Source organism: Sinohyriopsis cumingii, chromosome 10 (genome assembly GCF_028554795.1).
Source record: "Sinohyriopsis cumingii isolate HCF-2022 chromosome 10, ASM2855479v2, whole genome shotgun sequence".
Taxonomy (NCBI): Eukaryota; Metazoa; Mollusca; class Bivalvia; order Unionida; family Unionidae; genus Sinohyriopsis; species Sinohyriopsis cumingii.
Window position 1 is genome coordinate 6,488,153 of NC_142970.1, and position 19,422 is coordinate 6,507,574.

The 19,422-nt window shown below is 35.6% G+C and overlaps 1 protein-coding gene across 1 annotated transcript; it reads right to left on the reverse strand.

Annotated features, from left to right (window-relative positions):
* Nucleotides 1-5,010: 5,010 nt before the first annotated feature.
* Nucleotides 5,011-18,779, reverse strand: LOC149789537 (uncharacterized). Its single transcript, XM_089973306.1, has 4 exons — nt 18,656-18,779; nt 15,224-15,316; nt 12,722-12,823; nt 5,011-5,178 (listed from the first exon to the last, which is right to left on the reverse strand). The coding sequence occupies exons 1-4, from the start codon at nt 18,701-18,703 to the stop codon at nt 5,050-5,052; spliced, it is 372 nt and encodes a 123-aa protein (XP_089829432.1). The 5' UTR covers nt 18,704-18,779; the 3' UTR covers nt 5,011-5,049.
* Between the last annotated feature and the right edge of the window lie 643 nt (nt 18,780-19,422).

The window sequence follows — 19,422 nt, forward strand, 5'->3', positions numbered from 1 at the left end:
AGCATTATTAACTAATTTATCTCGGTCAGTAAAAATATTAAGAACTTCATCGGTAAATATATCTACAGGTTCAATTTTTTTTCCTGGCTGTTTTGTCTGTTGCAGAGGTTGATAAAGCTGATAGGAAGGCTCTTGCTGGGGGGATTGCGGTGGAGAAGATTGTTGTTGTCTTTGTCTCAAAAGTCTGGTTACTTCTTCATTACATTCTATATAATTCTGATCTTTTTTTTAGGACTTTTCTTTTGTTGTTTATTATGCGATATATTCACTTAATAATATCACCATCTTTCACATTTTCAAAACCGGGTTTTAAAATTTTGGGTTTATAAAGTATACCAATTACTATTTTATTAATTAAATCATATCCTTCAGCCTTCATAATTTCTTCGATAAATGTTTCATTAAATTTTTTTATTATTTTAATATTTTCCTCTATTAGTTCATATCCATTTCTTTTTCCAGTCGGTAATAAATTCAGTATGAATTTCACCAATACCTTCAAGTATTTTTTCTTCAGATAGAGGCAGAGCTGCAGCTATATCAGTTGGAAGATCTCGTAAAATCTTTTTTGTTTTCTTAGTTCTCGCCGCTATTTTTTCAGTTTGTTTCTGCAGTTTGTTTTAATACTGGAAAAATACCCTTTTTCCTCTCCTCATCCTCCTCAATATCAGCTTTTTCAGTAGCTATAGTGACGGGTTTAAATAACTTTTTAGTGTCTTCTTCGTACTCAGTTTGTGATTGTTGCTGTGCTTGTAGGTTTTCTCTAAATGAATCTCTAACAGGAAGACATTTCTTTATTGCTTCTAATCTTTCTCAAGCTAATCTAGCAGTGTGTGATTCCTTGGCTGGTGGCATTTATTAATATAATAATTTTTAATTGATAGCAGCAGAGGGGGCGGGGACCTCCGGTATGTAAACACAACTCTCGGTCAGGTACGTAGTGACCTTATTTTATTTTATTTCAGAAGAAGCTTATACTTTAAGCAGATTAGGTTTCAGACAAGTGATCTGTTCGCCCCCTCTGCTGCTACTCAATAAATTCATATTGTTTTGCCATTTAAATTTTTTCCTTGATACAAAACAGATTTTTTTTCAATGCAATTTTGTCGTGGATTTGTTGCAAATAAAACATTTTCGATGTGTGTTTCTGTTTCACATTTCTGAGAACGCATATAATCCCATATATGTACTTGTATGTTTGGGAAAGAAGATAATATAGATTTTAATACCAACTTTCTCAACGTTATATTTTTATTTTTTGTGCAAAGAAATGACAAGGAACTTCTTAATATCAAGATGAGCTTAGTTTATATGCATGCAAATGTTGCTACCTCTTCCTTCCATTGAAATTTTTCGCTCGATTCAATCGGATCGGTAAGACATAAAAGTCAGCGATTTTCATTAAGAATGAGTAATGTCGATAGAAAAGCAAATGGAAGTCTCTCAATGCTATTACACGTCCTTAGAAAAATATAACCGTTCTTGCAAAACTAGATCCACATATACATGTTAAATATATTATATTATTGCTCTTCGGTACATCTCTCTCTGTCTGTCTGTCTCTATCTCTCTTTCTCTCTGTCTGTCTGTCTCTCTTCTCTCTTATTCTGTATGAAATTAATATAAGTAGAACACAATTACAGTGCTACCGAGTAAATCTTACTACCGTACTGAGCTCACATACCACTATTTTTGGCTTCCTTTTCCTAAACAGGAACTGTTTAGACAGAGGCTCAAAGTTGATATTGATCTACAGATTCCACAGGAGCCCCGAGTGGTCTAAAGCGCTCTTCGTTACGGATCACTGCCATCTCACCTCTGTCTGCGGCGGTTCGAGTCTAGGATTAAGCCAATGTGGGTATGTGAGAAAGCTTCCCAGTAGCTTCTCGTGGGTCGGTGGTTCTTACCGGGGTTTTTCCGGGTTCTTCCTCCACCATTAATACTGGCCGCCATGTATAGCCTATCGTGTGCTGAAAAATGGCGTTAAACCCCACAACAGATTCCACAAACGGAACGTAAAGTGTCTGTAACGTACACGTAAAGTGTCTGTTACGTACACGTAAAGTGTCTGTTACGTACACGTAAAGTGTCTGTTAGGTACGACACAAATATTTACAACCAAATGAACACAGAATAAACAGCATAATATATGCTTTAGAATAAAACATTGCTAAAAACACCTTAATTAGAATATTATGGAACACGAACAATTTACAAAAATATATTAATTGGAAGGCTATGGAACTAGGACGATTACAATGGTACATTAATTTGATGCCTATGACACTGGAATAGCTAGAAGGATTACAATGGTACATTAATCCGATGCCTATGAGACTGGAATAGCTAGAAGGATTACAATGACACATTAATTCGATACCTATGACACTGGAATAGCTAGAACGATTACAATGGTACATTAATTCGATACCTATGAGAATGGAATAGCTAAAAAATAACACTTTCACTGGAAGGATACAGAACTTTATCAGTTACAAAACTACACCAACTGGAATTCGAACAATTAAAAAAAAAAAAAACATTAATTATGCTTCCTCTTCACTCACATTTTACCCAATATTTTGATCAGCATGTAATTGTAATATACGTACAAATTTTGAACGAAGGATGGAATATTTTTCTAAAATTCGAATTCTTTGGCCTGCTCTGGACCTTTATTCTTTTTGTACATGATTGTGATCGCGCAACATTTTCTGCGCAACTTTTTCTCTAAATGGTTATATTTTCCACAGATGCTGCATATATTCGTTGAGTTTACATCTTACTAACTTTTATATGTAAACACAATTATTTCCTCGGACGACAGTGTAAAAAAACTTGAACTCTACCCGTATTTCTACAAACAAACGATATATATCTGGTGGCCGAGTAGTCTAAGGAGCTCGCTTTTGTTGATCACTCACAATATCTAGCCACTATCCACATGCGTTCGAGTCACCGCTTGACCAATTTGGGCATTAGAGTTCGAGTAAACATGCCAATAGCTCCCCGTGAGTCGGTGATTCTTCTCGAGGCCTTGTCATGGTCTTCATGAACCAACTAATCTGGCTGCCATGTATATCATAAACCCCACACAAATCCATATTTGCAATCATTAATAATACCAATGGAACAATAATTAACAATTCAACATGTCTTTCTCTATACATGTTGCGGATGCTGGAAAATATTTTTTATTGACCTAGAAATCGATATATCCGGGATATAATTTGCGCTGACATACATTTACATAAAACAGCATATGTCGTTATGGATCATCGATTTCTAGGTTATTACAAATATTTTTCAGTATCTGCAACAATTTGAAATAAACTAGTCTTCCTGCACCAACCAATCTGGATAATTTTCAAGCACATGGTTTCACACTACATTGAAAGGTTTAATTCCTGTAGAAACAGCTATATCAAGTTTTGCAAACACAACGGTTTTTGTATTTTATTTGTTTGTTTTTGTCTATAGTTTATATTTGCCTTTTAAGAATACTCATTAAGACTCGAAATCGCTCAGGCAAGTCAGATGGTAGTTTTGTACTGTTCGTTCTCAGTTTTTTTATGCATTTATTTTATTCAATCCATGACACGTGATCACTTGCTCGATTCAGTGTACTTGAAAGGTCCGTTATTCGCCATATGATTTGTATTCTTTAATATATATGAAACTTGTATATAAATAGAACAAATAGATGAAGCGCGAATATTTTGGAGAAATATACTGTATTCTGAAGAAGAAAAAAGCATCATAATTCTAGTCAAATTAGAGATAAATAGATTTATAGATAGATAGACAGACGGACAAACACACATACATACATACATACATACAGACAGACAGACAGACGGACGGACAGACATACATGCAGACAGACAGAATGACATAGATATATAGATAGATAGATAGATAGATAGATGGAAAGGAAATAGGTAAATTTGTAGATAGACGGATGGATTGATAGATGGATTGACATGCAGGAGAGAGAGAGAGAGAGAGAGAGAGAGAGAGAGAGAGAGAAAGCTATGTAGGTATAGACTGAATATACCTCACTGCTTGCTTGTACACCCTTAAAGATGCACGAAATTTAGTTTATTTATTCATTTATAATTTCAAACCTGTGTATGCCCAGAGTTACCTTAACACCTTATTGTCTGCGCGTTTCATTCCAAATGGAAGTTCTCAGTGTAAAAGGCGACCTTGATCATATATAGTCAGCGAAAGGGTGGATGTACATAGAAAATAAATACTACGTCGTCTGCTCTCGACATTTGCATGTCGAATCAAGCAAATAAAAAGATTGACAGCTATGAATTTGCCTTTCACGTCGATTTAACAAGTGGTGTACTTTCTGTTCATGTGTGCAATGGGATATAACTCTAAACTCTCAACATTATTTTAATTTCGGAATTATCCGGCAGTTACCGAATATGATAAAATACATCACTCTATTGGCTGAGGAAAATAGACTTGTCCATAGTGTACGCAATATGGCGCCGTGCTAGCACCGAAGGTCCGTCAAACATGAAAGGCGCAGAGGAAGCCACTGTTAGTGCCACTCTGATTACAATCAATTTAGAAATTATGTGATTTGATGTGATGTGATTTTGATTTTTAACGTAGCTTTAACAATTTTTCAGTCATATCGCTACGATGTCTGCAATGTGGCAGTTTATAGTGATGTCTAGCACTGGGGCATCATGCCGCAGACATGTAGCATGATGTCCCACCCAATCACATTATCCTGACACCAGGCCGACGAGTCCTAACACTAACCTCTTAATGCTGAACGCCAAAGTTTAGAAATTATAAATCAGTGAATGTATTGGCTAAGTTATGCCCACCTTTTATCACATTAAATATTTGTTTTATTGAAATCGGCGGGGGTAGGGTTACAAACAAAGGGGGATGATATTCAGACAATAGGCAGACAGACAGATGTCCATGTAGACACATCTAAGTTTTTCAGAGAATTGTACATATTGACAACTAACACGTGTGGAAAAAATGTATGTCTCTAATGTTTGTTTTATTTTAAAATCACATAACCTCGGAGAAGGTGTAATAATGACGAACGAATTCTCCACAAGCTTTAGCAACGCTATCGTCCAGGGAATCCTTGGTTACCACTGTCTTTGTGAGAGACCCGATCATTTGAATTAATTTGATCTGAAGAGAGTAGATAAAGTATATATATATATATATATATATATATATATATATATATATATATATATATATATATATATATATATATACATGAACACAGGACAACAACAAAAATCTTCGAATGAAAAAGTCGTGTATAAACAGGAAAGGCCTATTTTCCAACTATTCAGGGCAATTGTGTGTGAATGTTTTGAAGAATTCCTTGGAATGAGTAAACTGTAAGATTACTAAGGTTAATATTAACAATAAATGAACCAGTAATAATAATAATAATAATAATAATAACAAAAACATCAACTGTAAAAACAACAATAACAAGAACAATAAAATTAATATTCATAAAGACATCAACAATAATATTAAAAATATTAATATAAATAAAGACAAAAGCAACAACTGTACCAACAACAATACCAACAACTGTACCAACAACAATGCTACTAATGATAAGTTACCCTCTCAGTTCGATAGTATAATTCCCTTTCCCATATAATCAATATGCTTTGACTCCTAAACATCTTTGCACGTGACTCCATGTATCTCTTTTAACTGCTTAAGCTTTCATTGTAACCGTGTAGAAGTTAGACTATTTGTCCGATTACCTTCGTTTGTTTCTAATATAATTTTTCCCATCTTTCAATATGTGGTATTAGCGAACCATAAGCCGTGCCTAAAGCAGACAGCTGATCAAAATATCTGCTCCAATGTTCAAGAAATAATCTTGAAATAGTTCAAAGTACAAATGTTTACAACAAGTTAACATATTTGTTAAAAAAAACTAAATTTTATCCGCTGGTTTTCGTTCCTCCTATTTACCTCTGAAGTGTAGGAAATGAAGATGACCAATAAATTATCATATTTAGTCTTGTGAAACCCACACTACTATTGCGTAATCTAGTCACATCCACTCTTGCGGAACCCCACACTTTCATTGCGTAATCACGTCACAACCAGTCTTTAGAAACCCTTGTCTAACTGTTGCTTGATCCCGTCATAACCACTTTTGTGGAAGCCGACACAACTGTTGCGAAATCCCATCACAACCACTCTTGTGGAACCTGACAGATATGTTCAGGAATCCAATCACCTTCAGAATCCTACACAACTGTTGCGTAATCCCGTTACATCCAATATTGTAGGGGTGCCCCGAGTGGCCGAGTGGTCTAAAGCGCTCTCCGTTACAGATCCCTCCCATTTCACCTCTGTTTGCATGGGTTCGAGTCTAGGATTCGGCCAATGTGGGTATGTAAGAAAGCTTGCTAGTAGCTTCTCGCGTGTCGGTGGTTCTTCCCCTAGTTTTCCCGGGTTCTTCCTCCACCATTAATACTGGCCGCCATGCATAGCCTATCGTGTGCTGAAAAATGGCGTTAAACCCCACGACAACAACAACAAACAATCTTGTAGGAATTTACACTAATATTGTATAATCCTGTCACGTCCACTCTTGTAGAAATTGACACTGCTATTGCGTAATCCCATCACAACCACTCTTGTAGAAATTGACACCGCTATTGTGTAATCCCGTCACATCCACTCTTGTAGAAATTGATACTGCTATTGCATAATCAAGTCAAATCCACTCTTGTAGAAATTAACACTGCTTTTGCGTAATCCCATCACATCAACTCTTGTAGAAATTGACACTGATATTGCGTAATCCCGTCACATCAACTCTTGTAGAAATTGACACTGATATTGCGTAATCCCGTCACATCCACTCTTGTAGAAATTGACACTGATATTGTGTAATCCCGTCACAGCCACTCTTGTAGAAATTGACGCTGCTTTTGCGTAATCCTATCACATCCACTGTTGTAGAAATTGACACTGCTTTTGCGTAATCGCGTCACATCCACTCTTGTAGAAATTGACACTGCTACTGTATAATCACGTCACATCCACTCTTGTAGAAATTGACACTGCTATTGCGTAATCCCGTCACATCCACTCTTGTAGAAATTGACACTGCTATTGTATTGTGTAATCCCGTCACATCCACTCTTGTAGAAACTGACAATGATATTGCGTAATCCCGTCACAACCACTCTTGTAGAAATTAACAATGGCATTGCGTAATCACATCACAACCACTATTGTAGAAATTGACAATGGTATTGCGTAATCCCGTCACAGCCACTCTTGTAGAAATTGACAATGGTATTGCGTACTCCCGTCACATCCACTCTTGTAGAAATTGACAATGGTAATGCGTAATCCCATCACATCCACTCTTGTAGAAATTGACAATGGTATTGCCTGATCCCGTCACATCCACTCTTGTAGAAATTGACAATGGTATTGTGTAGTTCCATCACAACCACTCTTGTAGAAATTGACAATGGTATCGCGTAATCCAATCACATCCACTCTTGCAGAAATTTACAATAGTATTGCGCACTACCGTCACAACCACTCTCGTAGAAATTGACAACTGTATTGCGTTATCCAATCACATACACCCTTGTAGAAATTGACAATGGTATTGCGTACTACCGTCACAACCACTCTTGTAGAAATTGACAATGGTATTGCGTAATCCCGTCACATTCACTCTTGTAGAAATTGACAATGCTATTGCGTAATCACGTCACATCCATTCTTGTAGAAATTGACAATAGTATTGCGTAATCCCGTTATATCCACTCTTGTAGAAATTGACAATGGTATTGCGTAATCCCGTCACATTCACTCTTGTAGAAATTGACAATGGTATTGCGTAATCCCGTCACACCCACTCTTGTAGAAATTGACAATGGTAATGCGTAATCCCGTCACAATCACTCTTGTAGAAATTGACAATGATATTGCGTAATCCCATCACATACACTCTTGTAGAAATTGACAATGCTATTGCGTACTACCGTCACATCCACTCTTGTAGAAATTGCCAATGGTATTGCGTAATCCCGTCACAACCACTCTTGTAGAAATTGACAATGGTATTGCATAATCCCGTCACAACCACTCTTGTAGAAATTGACAATGGTATTGCGTAATCCCGTCACATTCACTCTTGTAGAAATTGACAATGCTATTGCGTAATCACGTCACATCCATTCTTGTAGAAATTGACAATAGTATTGCGTAATCCCGTTATATCCACTCTTGTAGAAATTGACAATGGTATTGCGTAATCCCGTCACATTCACTCTTGTAGAAATTGACAATGGTATTGCGTAATCCCGTCACACCCACTCTTGTAGAAATTGACAATGGTAATGCGTAATCCCGTCACAATCACTCTTGTAGAAATTGACAATGATATTGCGTAATCCCATCACATACACTCTTGTAGAAATTGACAATGCTATTGCGTACTACCGTCACATCCACTCTTGTAGAAATTGCCAATGGTATTGCGTAATCCCGTCACAACCACTCTTGTAGAAATTGACAATGGTATTGCATAATCCCGTCACAACCACTCTTGTAGAAATTGACAATGGTATTGCGTACTCCCGTCACATCCACTCTTGTAGAAATTGACAAAGGTAATGCGTAATCCCATCACATCCACTCTTGTAGAAATTGACAATGGTATCGCGTAATCCCGTCACATCCACTCTTGTAGAAATTGACAATGGCATTGCGTGATCCCGTCACATCCACTCTTGTAGAAATTGACAATGGTATTGTGTAATACCGTCACATTCACTGTTGTAGAAATTGACAATGGTATTGCGTAATCCCGTCACACCCACTCTTGTAGAAATTGACAATGATATTACGTAATCCCATCACATACACTCTTGTAGAAATTGACAATGGTATTGCGTACTACCGTCACATCCACTCTTGTAGAAATTGACAATGGTATTGCATAATCCCGTCACAACCACTCTTGTAGAAATTGACAATGGTATTGCGTGATCCCGTCACATCCACTCTTGTAGAAATTGACAATGGTATTGCGTATTCCTGTCACATTCACTGTTGTAGAAATTGACAATGGTATTGCGTAATCCCGTCACACCCACTCTTGTAGAAATTGACAATGGTATTGCGTAATCCCGTCACATTCACTCTTGTAGAAATTGACCATGGTATTGCGTAATCCCGTCACATGCACGTTTTATCTAGATAATCATTTTCTGCATACCATCAGTATGGCGATAAAGTAACGACTATGCATATTGTATTTATAGGTCACTGCAATTGTATGGGAAAATATGAGTTTTTCGGATGGAATACTGCACGACCTTGGGAGTTCAGTATATCCATCCGACAAAACGAGTTTATTATATGCTCTTTTTCTTATTCTACCTAAGGCTTAATTATAACAACAAAATACACTACAAGAAACAAATTAAAAAATTTGTGCCCTATTCCGAACTAAATAAACAATCGCAGATTCATCATTACAGGACAACAACATTGTTAATGCGCACATAAAACCGCCCAGATACATTTAAGCTTGTCGCGCGCTAGACATAATTTTAGAAAGACAATGGTGTTTGTTTCTACTTAAAATTGAAATTGTGAGTTATATTGTGAATGAATACGCATTACAGCAAGTTTACCATTTGATCTGGAATGAATATAATTTGGTATTTTTTCATTCTACGAAATCACTTGGTTATGGACTGGATTCATCTGTGCAAATTGTACATGAAATACATCGGATTGAAGCAGCGCGGGAGAAGCGTATATTTGTTCTGTCACTGACCGTTTAAAATTATGTGGGGAAAATATGAAGTCTTTTGATTGTAATTATTAAAAAGACGCTATTGAATGTAATGTTCATTTCATTTTGAGTGCAGTAAGGATGATGTAATTGCACTTGGAATACAGTCGAAATGACAGTATAATTTCTAAATGTGCAATCAAGCTTGAGAATTTATGACATGGCTCATATAATTCGGATTTGCAGAACTAAGAAAGGAAATTCAGGATGTAAAACTGCAAGAGTATTTTGTTTGCCATTCTTATTACCAGCTGTAGAAGACAGTTTATGCCTTGTAACTTGCATGTTATTTGTAAGTACCCAGCAGTTTTATGAAATCTGACGTCTAACGCCAAAATCCGAACATTGTATCAACAAAGTTAAAACGGAATGTAGCAAAGCAGCTGGTATGTGGCAGTCCACGAAACGTTTGCTTTAGTTCATTCAGAACAAATGTAATCAACCAAAACGGAAAGCGTCTGCTACACTAATGTACATGAATTGTTTACAAAGTAGTTCCTAATACACTATTAGGCACACGTGTCCTGCGCGTGAGTGCAGTATGAAGGTGGGCAATATCGTAAAATATTGAACAATTCGGGCAATGAAATGTTAACGAAGAAAAAAATAGGCATATAATAATATATCTTTGCAGATCTAAATTACAATGCAGAGGTTATTCAATCATTCTATGACGTTGATTATACTCAGACTAATTGAGATAGTAGACTTTATTTTATCAGATGCAACATCTGTAGGAGTGAAGTAAAAATTGTTTTGTCTTGTAAGTAACTATATAAAAATGTTTCTTTCCTCAATACGACCCACATAATTAGGTCACAAAGTACTAATACTGTGCATACTCCCCCCCCAAAAAAACAAAACAAAACAAAAAAAAAAACAATTGGACTATTCAACGATTTTTATAAATTATATTTCGGTAATATACCCGGTAGCTGAAAATGTGCAATATTTTTCTCCTCTTGGAAAAAAAAAGAAACAAAGATCTGAGGTCATGCGCATGCAGTACCTATTATTTTTTCCCCAGCTCGATGTTAACAATAGGTTTGCAAAGAAATAAATAAAATAGCTGTATTCCCCTGATATGCATATATATAATTTCCTTTTTTTTGGATATTCTCACTGATGGCGGATGTTTTTCTTTTAGAGTTTACAACTAGACATGGTTTCTGATATCTATTTCTTTGCAGATTGCATGTTCAGCACCAGTCTTTTCACTTTCTAAACCTTAGAGGATAGCATTTTCCAGGCTGTTAAATATTTTTAAATTTCATACGTCTACTTTCAGAAAATGTAAATTAATTCGCTGTGGATGTTAATTTCCATATTACAAGGGTAGACAAAGTTAGTATATCTTGGGAGAAAGTTTGTATACCTTGTGAAAAAGGTAGCATACATTTAGAGAAATTTATTAAGTTAGTATAGCGTGTGAGAAAGTTAGTATACCTTGTGAGAAAGTATACCTTGTGAGAAAGTTAGTATACCTTGTGAGAAAGTTAGTATACTTGTGAGAAAGTATACCTTGTGAGAAAGTTAGTATACCTTGCGAGAGAGTTAGTATACCTTGTGAGAAAGTTAGTATACCTTGTGAGAAAGTATACCCTGTGAGAAAGTTAGTATACCTTGTGAGAAAGTTAAGTATACCTTGTGAGAAAGTATACCTTGTGAGAAAATATACTTTGTGAGAAAGTTAGTATACCTTGTAAGAAAGTTGGTATACCTTGTGAGAAAGTATACCTTGTGAGAAAGTAAGTATATTTTGTGATTAAGTTAGTATACCTTGTGAAAAAGTATACCTTGTGAGAAAATATACCTTGTGAGAAAATATACCTTGTGAGAAAGTTAGCATACCTTGTGAGAAAGTTAGTATACCTTGTGAGAAAGTATACCTTGTGAGAAAGTAAGTATACTTTGTGAGAAGGTTAGTATACTTTGTGAGAAAGTACACTTTGTGAGAAAGTTAGTATATCTTTTGCTACTTAAATCACATTTACCGAACACACCGAAGCATTACTTTGATCAGCTGCCTGTATCAGATAGCTCATAATGTTCATAATTGTGGTCAAAAATAAATTTAAATTCAAATGGGTTAAAGACGTGTAAGTCTATGTTAATTATAGACTGTTAGAGTTGGAAGGGAAACAGTTTTACTCCGTGCCGTTCCCACTCTTAGCTGGGCTCCAAAAAATATGAACAGAACCCAAACATAGGAACTGCACAGGGCTAATCTTTTGCCGGCACTAAATGTTTTCATGCCCAAAACTTGTGACTATATATACACATGCAAACTCAATAATTGCGACCATGTGTTACCTTTTGTGGTGATATATATATATATATATATATATATATATATATATATATATATATATATATATATATATATATATATATATATCTGTAAGAAGTCATGAAACCATTCAACATCAATAGCACTTTTGTGACATAATTGCGGACTATCAGACTAACTTCGTGAATAGCGTTTGGAGGATGCGGATCAGATCGGATGCATTAGTCTGCATAATGTAAGAGAAAACTAACCGTGACGGGATACGTGGTGGATTAGTGGATAATCTGACAGACTAGCAATCGAAATTGTGCGGGTATGAATACTACCAGACAGGGTATTCCCCCTTGGTGTATCCATGGGCAAGACATGTTACTTCAACTGCTTTATTAAAACTCTTCTTGCGCCTCTTTTCGCTAAAGCCCCCACACAAAAGATGCCATGAAATTTTGCTTTGGGTAAGCGAATCCAACGATAACGCCAGGAAGATTGTCATGGCAGTCTGTTTAACGTAGTCTTTCTTGTGACACCTTGAGCCTATTAAGAATTTGAATAATAAAAGTATATATTACCTCAAGGGTCCTCAGTCTGGTGTCTGTGTGTACGTCTGCTCGGTCGTCTTCACCCAACGAGAAGATATAGCAATTTGTACCCATATGGACCGCCATTTTGTGCTGTAACAAAGATGTAACAATTTGTTCCTGTATGGACCATCATTTTATGCTGTAACAAAGATGTAACAATTTGTTCCTGTGTGAACCATTATTTTGTTCGCTGTAACAAAAATGTAACAATTTGTTCCTGTATGAACTATCATTTTCTGCTGTAACAAAAATGTAACAATTTGTTCCTGTATGGACCATCATTTTATGACATAACAAAGATGTAACAAAACAAAACAATGTGTACTTTTATGGACTATCATTTTATTCTGTAAAAAAAACTATGTTTTATCCCGTAATATAATTGACAATCGTTTAACACCCCGAGAAGTCATTTCATTTACTAATGAACAACATTCGGAATATCTCAGCTCTTTTCCACCAACTAATCTCGCTCCTTCGCCACTTTCAAATCATTCACGTGATGATGAAACCGTGTAACCTAAATCAACAAATCAGTATTGTCGGAATCAGCCCATGTATTCCGACTGAATTTATTTCGAAGTAGCAGTTACTTTGCACGTGCAATATCACGTCCTGGTGTCGACCAAGAGGTGAATATGGCAGATTTACATAATCATATTTACTTTCAATCTATTTTGTTATGTTCGTTGGGCAGAACGACAACATATTCGTCATAATATTCATACATGTGTTATTATTATTGTTATTGTTATTATTATTATTATTATTGGGTGAATCATGAAATACGTTAGTAAAACAATAAGGTGCGGTTTCTTGCAAAACTGTCTTCGCATGAGTACGGTTAATCCGACGTATACCACCTATTTATAGCTCTAGTTCCTGAGCAGAGGATCACCTGTCGGTGATATGGTCGCGTGTATTACGTAGTCCTTTTGACAATAAAAAAAATATTACTCTACTACAATCTTTTCTCAATTTATTGTTTTGTTTATGTATAAAAAGTACAAGAAACTGCAATACCAGCTATGATTTAAATGCCAAACAAACAGCAATGAAAACAACGAAAGCAGAAAATGGCCACAAGTAATAATAATAATAATAACAACAATAATAATAATAAAAGCAAGAACAAAACTCACGTTTCACGACTGAACGTCATTCTCACTTGTTAAAACAAGTTGGCGGTAAGTTCTAAATCAGAATCGACCTCTATTACATTGTCCAGTCAGTTTTGTCCTTGTTCCAGCACGATGTAAGATGTGGCAATATTGTTTAGCATCTTTCCTCTTGCCACTGAGCCATAGCACGATACATGAATCATTGAACGATATGGTGATGTATCTAACAACTTGCCTTTTGCCACTGAACTCGCTATGACACAATGAACAATGTGGTCGTATACATAAAAACTTGCCTGTTGCCACTGAACTCGCTATGACACAGTGAACTATGTGGTCGTATACCTAAAAACTTGCCTAAAGTTAGAAGAAGAAAGAAAGAAAGAAACCACTTAAGCTTTATTGACGTTACAATGAAAACTGCAGTCTCAGCTGGTTCTGGTTCATGTTTTGTTTTCAATGCAGACTTTTTTGTTTGTTGCCAATGCATGAGCAGAGTTTGGTTTCAACTCTTCTGAATATTAATTCAAAATTCTACCCCTTGAGGACGCATGCGCATTAAAAGCTGCCTTGTACTTTTCCATATATTACTCCAAAGGCATGTTTCGTACATTTCGTAGAAAATGAGAAATCGTTGAGTATTTTCAATGACCAGTTAATTTACATTTTATAAAGACGTATGTATGTCTGTATGTATGTATGTATGCATGCATGTATGTATGTATGTATGTATGTATGTATGTATGTATGTATTGTATGTATGTATGTATGTATGTTTATATGTATGTATGTATGTATGTATGCATGCATGCATGTATGTATGTATGTATGTATGTATGTATGTATCTATGTATGTATGTATGCTTGCGTGCGTGCGTGCGTGTGTGTGTGGGTGTAAGTATGTATGTATGTATGTATGTGTGTGTGTGTGTGTGTGTGTGTGTGTGTGTGTGTGTGTGTGTGTTAAGAGCCTCGGAAGCGGGAGATCATGGGTTCGAATCAAAGACTTATTAAAGTTGTACTTGCAGCTGCCTCGCTAGGCGCTCAGCATTAAGGGAATTGTGTTAGGACTGGTCGGCCTGGTTTCAGGATAATGTGACTGGGTGGGACATCGTGATACATGTCTGCGGCATGATGCCCCAGTGCTAGACATCACTGTTATCTGCCACATTGCAGACATCGTAACGATGTGACTGAAAAATTGTTAATGCTATGTTAACAATCCAAATCACACACATGTATGTATGTATGTATGTATGTATGTATGTATGTATGTAATTGTAACAAAATATATTTGCATCACCTTCTGTATGTATGAAGTAAATGTGTGGTTATGAGAAAGAGACAGAGACAGAGTGAGGTTACCTACCGTGAGATGGTCATAGTGGAATATAAAATGAGAATCTACACTTGATTCATGAGTTGTGCGAGGCGCATGCATTGTAGTTCCCTTAGTAGTTTCCTACAAGAGAAGCAATCATATATTATTTAACCCATTTAAAATCATGATCCACTTGTAATAGCAATTTAAAAAGAAGTATGAAATAAACTGAAATGGTACTGGCATTGTCATGCTGATTGGAAGATAGTAATCAATACGCGTGTTGACCTCTGACATTTGATATCTATATCATGGAGAGAGAGAGAGAGAGAGAGAGTACAATGTCTTATCAAACGGATGAATACAGGTACTTATGGGAAAATTAAATTTTGCCAGGAACTGGATTGCTTTCTATCTTTTTCAACGTATGACTGTTGATCCATTAGCTGCATGCTTTGTCTTAGTTGGCAGCATGTTCATTCGTTAAATGTTGCAACTTTATTCAAGCGTTGTTTATACACATACGGAACGAAGGGTGGAGACAATTCAATACATACTTTAATATTTCGATATCCATGTACGTGAGTATCTCAGTACACTGCCTACGATGAAAACGTTTATCTTTATTACTAAACAAACGAACTAAATGAACTAAATGTTTCACTAAAACACTTGTGTGTTCATTAGTACTTTCAAGACTGGACTATTGTAACTCAATTCTGTGTGGTCCATCTCAATATCTACTCCATAAACTTCAAAAAGTTCAAAACACAGCTGCTCGGATCATACTTAGAGTACCACGATCAGAGCACACCTCGCAGCTGCTCTGTACCCTACACTGGCTATCCATTCGATCCAGAATCAAACACAAAATTTGTTTTCTGTGCTACGTTTCACTGTCGGACTCTAGTCCAACATACCTATCCGACCTCAACCATGTGTACACACCAGCAAGATACTTACGCTCCTCTTCTGACAATCGTATAGTCAATTCCAAGTACTTATTCCAAGTATGAAAACAAAGTCATATGGACAGCGTTCTTTTGCATACCAGAGCCCAGCAACGTGGAATGAATTGCCCACTGAACTTAGACACAAAGACACAGTGATCACATTCAAGAAGGCTCTCAAAACTCACTTATTTCAACTGCAAGAACAAACTTAAAGACCTATTAATGTTTCCTACCTTAACTATTCTCAGCACGTTTGTTAATGTTTTTCTAATTTCATGGTGTTTGTTTTTGTAATCATATCATTATATGTTTTTATCTTATAGGTATTGTCTAATGTTGTAAAGCGCTTAGAGCTTCTAAAGATTAGGCGCTATACAAAGTCGTCATTATTATTATTATTTTTATTATTAGCTGACCAACTCATTACATCGATATGTCACGATTTGGGAATTTCTTTAGCCGTGGAAATCGTCACATTAACAAGAGAGTTAATATCCCATTTAGCCGTGGAAATCTTCACATTGACAAAATAGATAATATCCCAATTAGCCGTGGAAATCTTCACATTAACAAAATAGATAATATCCCAATTAGCCGTGGAAATCTTCACATTGACAAAAGAGATAATATCCCATATAGCCGTGGAAATCTTCACATTGACAAAATAGGTAATATCCCATTTAGCCGTGGAAATCTTCACATTGACAAAATAGATAATATCCCAATTAGCCGTGGAAATCTTCACATTGACAAAAGACATAATATCCCAATTAGCCGTGGAAATCCTCACATTGACAAGAGAGATAATATCCCATTTAGCTGTGGAAATCTTCACATTGACAAAAGACATAATATCCCAATTAGCCGTGGAAATCCTCACATTGACAAGAGAGATGATATCCCAATTAGCTGTGGAAATCTTCACATTGACAAAGTAGATAATATCCCAATTAGCCGTGGAAATCTTCACATTGACAAAATAGATAATATTCCAATTAGCCGTGGAAATCCTCACATTGACAAGAGAGATGATATCCCAATTAGCTGTGGAAATCTTCACATTGACAAAGTAGATAATATCCCAATTAGCCGTGGAAATCTTCACATTGACAAAAGAGGCAACATCCCATTTAGCCGTGGAAATCTTCACATTGACAAAATAGATAATATCCCATTTAATGTCATATATAAACTCTTTATCAGTATTCTTGCTTTAGATATACTACAAACTTATTGCTTCGAACCTGTTAATCCTTTTGTTTGGTAAAGGCCAGACAATGACGTTAATGTAGTAGAACCTTTAAGTTTTATGGAACGCTTTGGTAAATCTGATTTACGTTAGGTAATTGTTTTGTTCGTGTGTTTGTTAGTTTGTTTGCTTGTTTTTCTATGTTTTACATTTGCTTGTTCAGGGATATGTCGTGTGGGTCACAAACTAGTCTGCATCAAGATAATGCCTGGTAATATTCAGTCACTGGCAGCCTTGATAAAGAGTATGTTGAACTTCACTCTAAGCTTAATAATTGCAAGAAGGAAAAAAATATTTTAAAAAAAAAACCGAACCCCCCCCAACCCCCCAACCCCAAAATAATATGTTGGGGTTGCTTTTGAATTGCATAAATCAGATGATTGGTTAAAGGAAGTCCATTTTGTATCGTATTTATTGCTCAGTGCATGACGTAAACATGTTTCATATAATGTTCGCACCAAAATGCAAAATTTTATCTCTACGAAAGAAAATGATTGAAAAAAACATAGCAATATCAACGCAATTATCACCCGCTATTAGAAACTGATAGCATAATGTTATTTTATTTAGAGTTGCCGCTGAAACACGTGATTTCTGTCCATGCCTAATATATAATTCGTTTTTACTTGCTAGTCGGACATTCCTGATATTGAAGCTAAAATAAGAACATGGTATTTTTTTTTATTTTTAAACAGGAGATAAATAATTATTTATTTACGTTAAAATAAAATTTCCAGCGATCACATCTTCTCTTTCCTACATTCACTCCGGTAGGAAATCGCCACAGACTTGTCATCGTTACCTAAAACAATGCTATATGATTTGTGCAGTTACACTTTTGATGCTATACGAATGTTTCACTGGAACTACGTTCTTAGCTGTAATGTACATTGCACTGCCGTGAAGACTATCGACCTTGCGTCTTTAGGAAGTATTCGGAAATCCTTACAAGCTATCGTACCATTCACATATTTTATCCTTTCAATAGAGAGACCCCGAACACTTTAGAAACGCAACATTTTAAAGACTTGAGGTAAAACATTTCGATAGGCTTGATACTTTTGTTTCGAACTTTTGTGAAATTTCCTTATTTATATCTTAATTTGTATAAAAAAGAAAGTGTTTAAGTTTTGATTCAACTATCCTTTAAAGACTAATTACAATCAGTTAATGTTTAATTAGGCTTGACTTTGGCTATAAAAATCAGCAAATAAATTCTGTATATTTCGCACTCCATATATATATCCAGATAAAATACAGTTTTAAAACCGTACTTACCTGGCAAGACAGACCGATGATGGCAGCTATGATTACCAAACTTCTCATTTTTATGTTGAAGAGATGCAGTATCGTATAGTGTACCTTCTCGTTTGAATTCTTGTCCTTATCTTGTGTCCGAAATATGTGTCAAGACAAAATGTCACGACCCTTCATGAACTTCGTGCTATAATTACACGACAGTTTCGCCTCCTTGCTCTGACGCAAACGTTATTTACCTTTTTGCTTTTCTTATGTCTTTCTCTAATATTTTCAGCTAAGTGATCAAACATAGAATACATTTCAAGTGTTAATTCTGTTTAATCAAATACATGATCTAAATTATAATATAACCAGACTGATTATGTAATTTATACATCATACAACCACTCTGAGTATCTAAAATATAATATAACCAGACTGATTATGCAATTTATACATCATACAACCACTCTGAGTATATATTGTGTAAATTATACAACCGTAGTGAATATATAAAACATTTGTTCTAAGTACAAACATAGACTCCATTTCGATTTGAACGAGATAAAATGTAATAAATATTCAGTCTTGTACAATTCTGTATTTTTGTTCATGCTTATTGTCAGCCGAAAATGGCTAAATAATGTCTTTAATTAAATAAGTTTCAGATTGTTCAAATAAAATTATTCAAAGTTTAACGAATTGCGATAGTATCATTGTGCTAATTTGACACTGGGCATTAATGGTGGTTTTAATGTCGTGAATATGGAATTTTACGGTGCGTCGCCATACATAAAGTGTCAGCT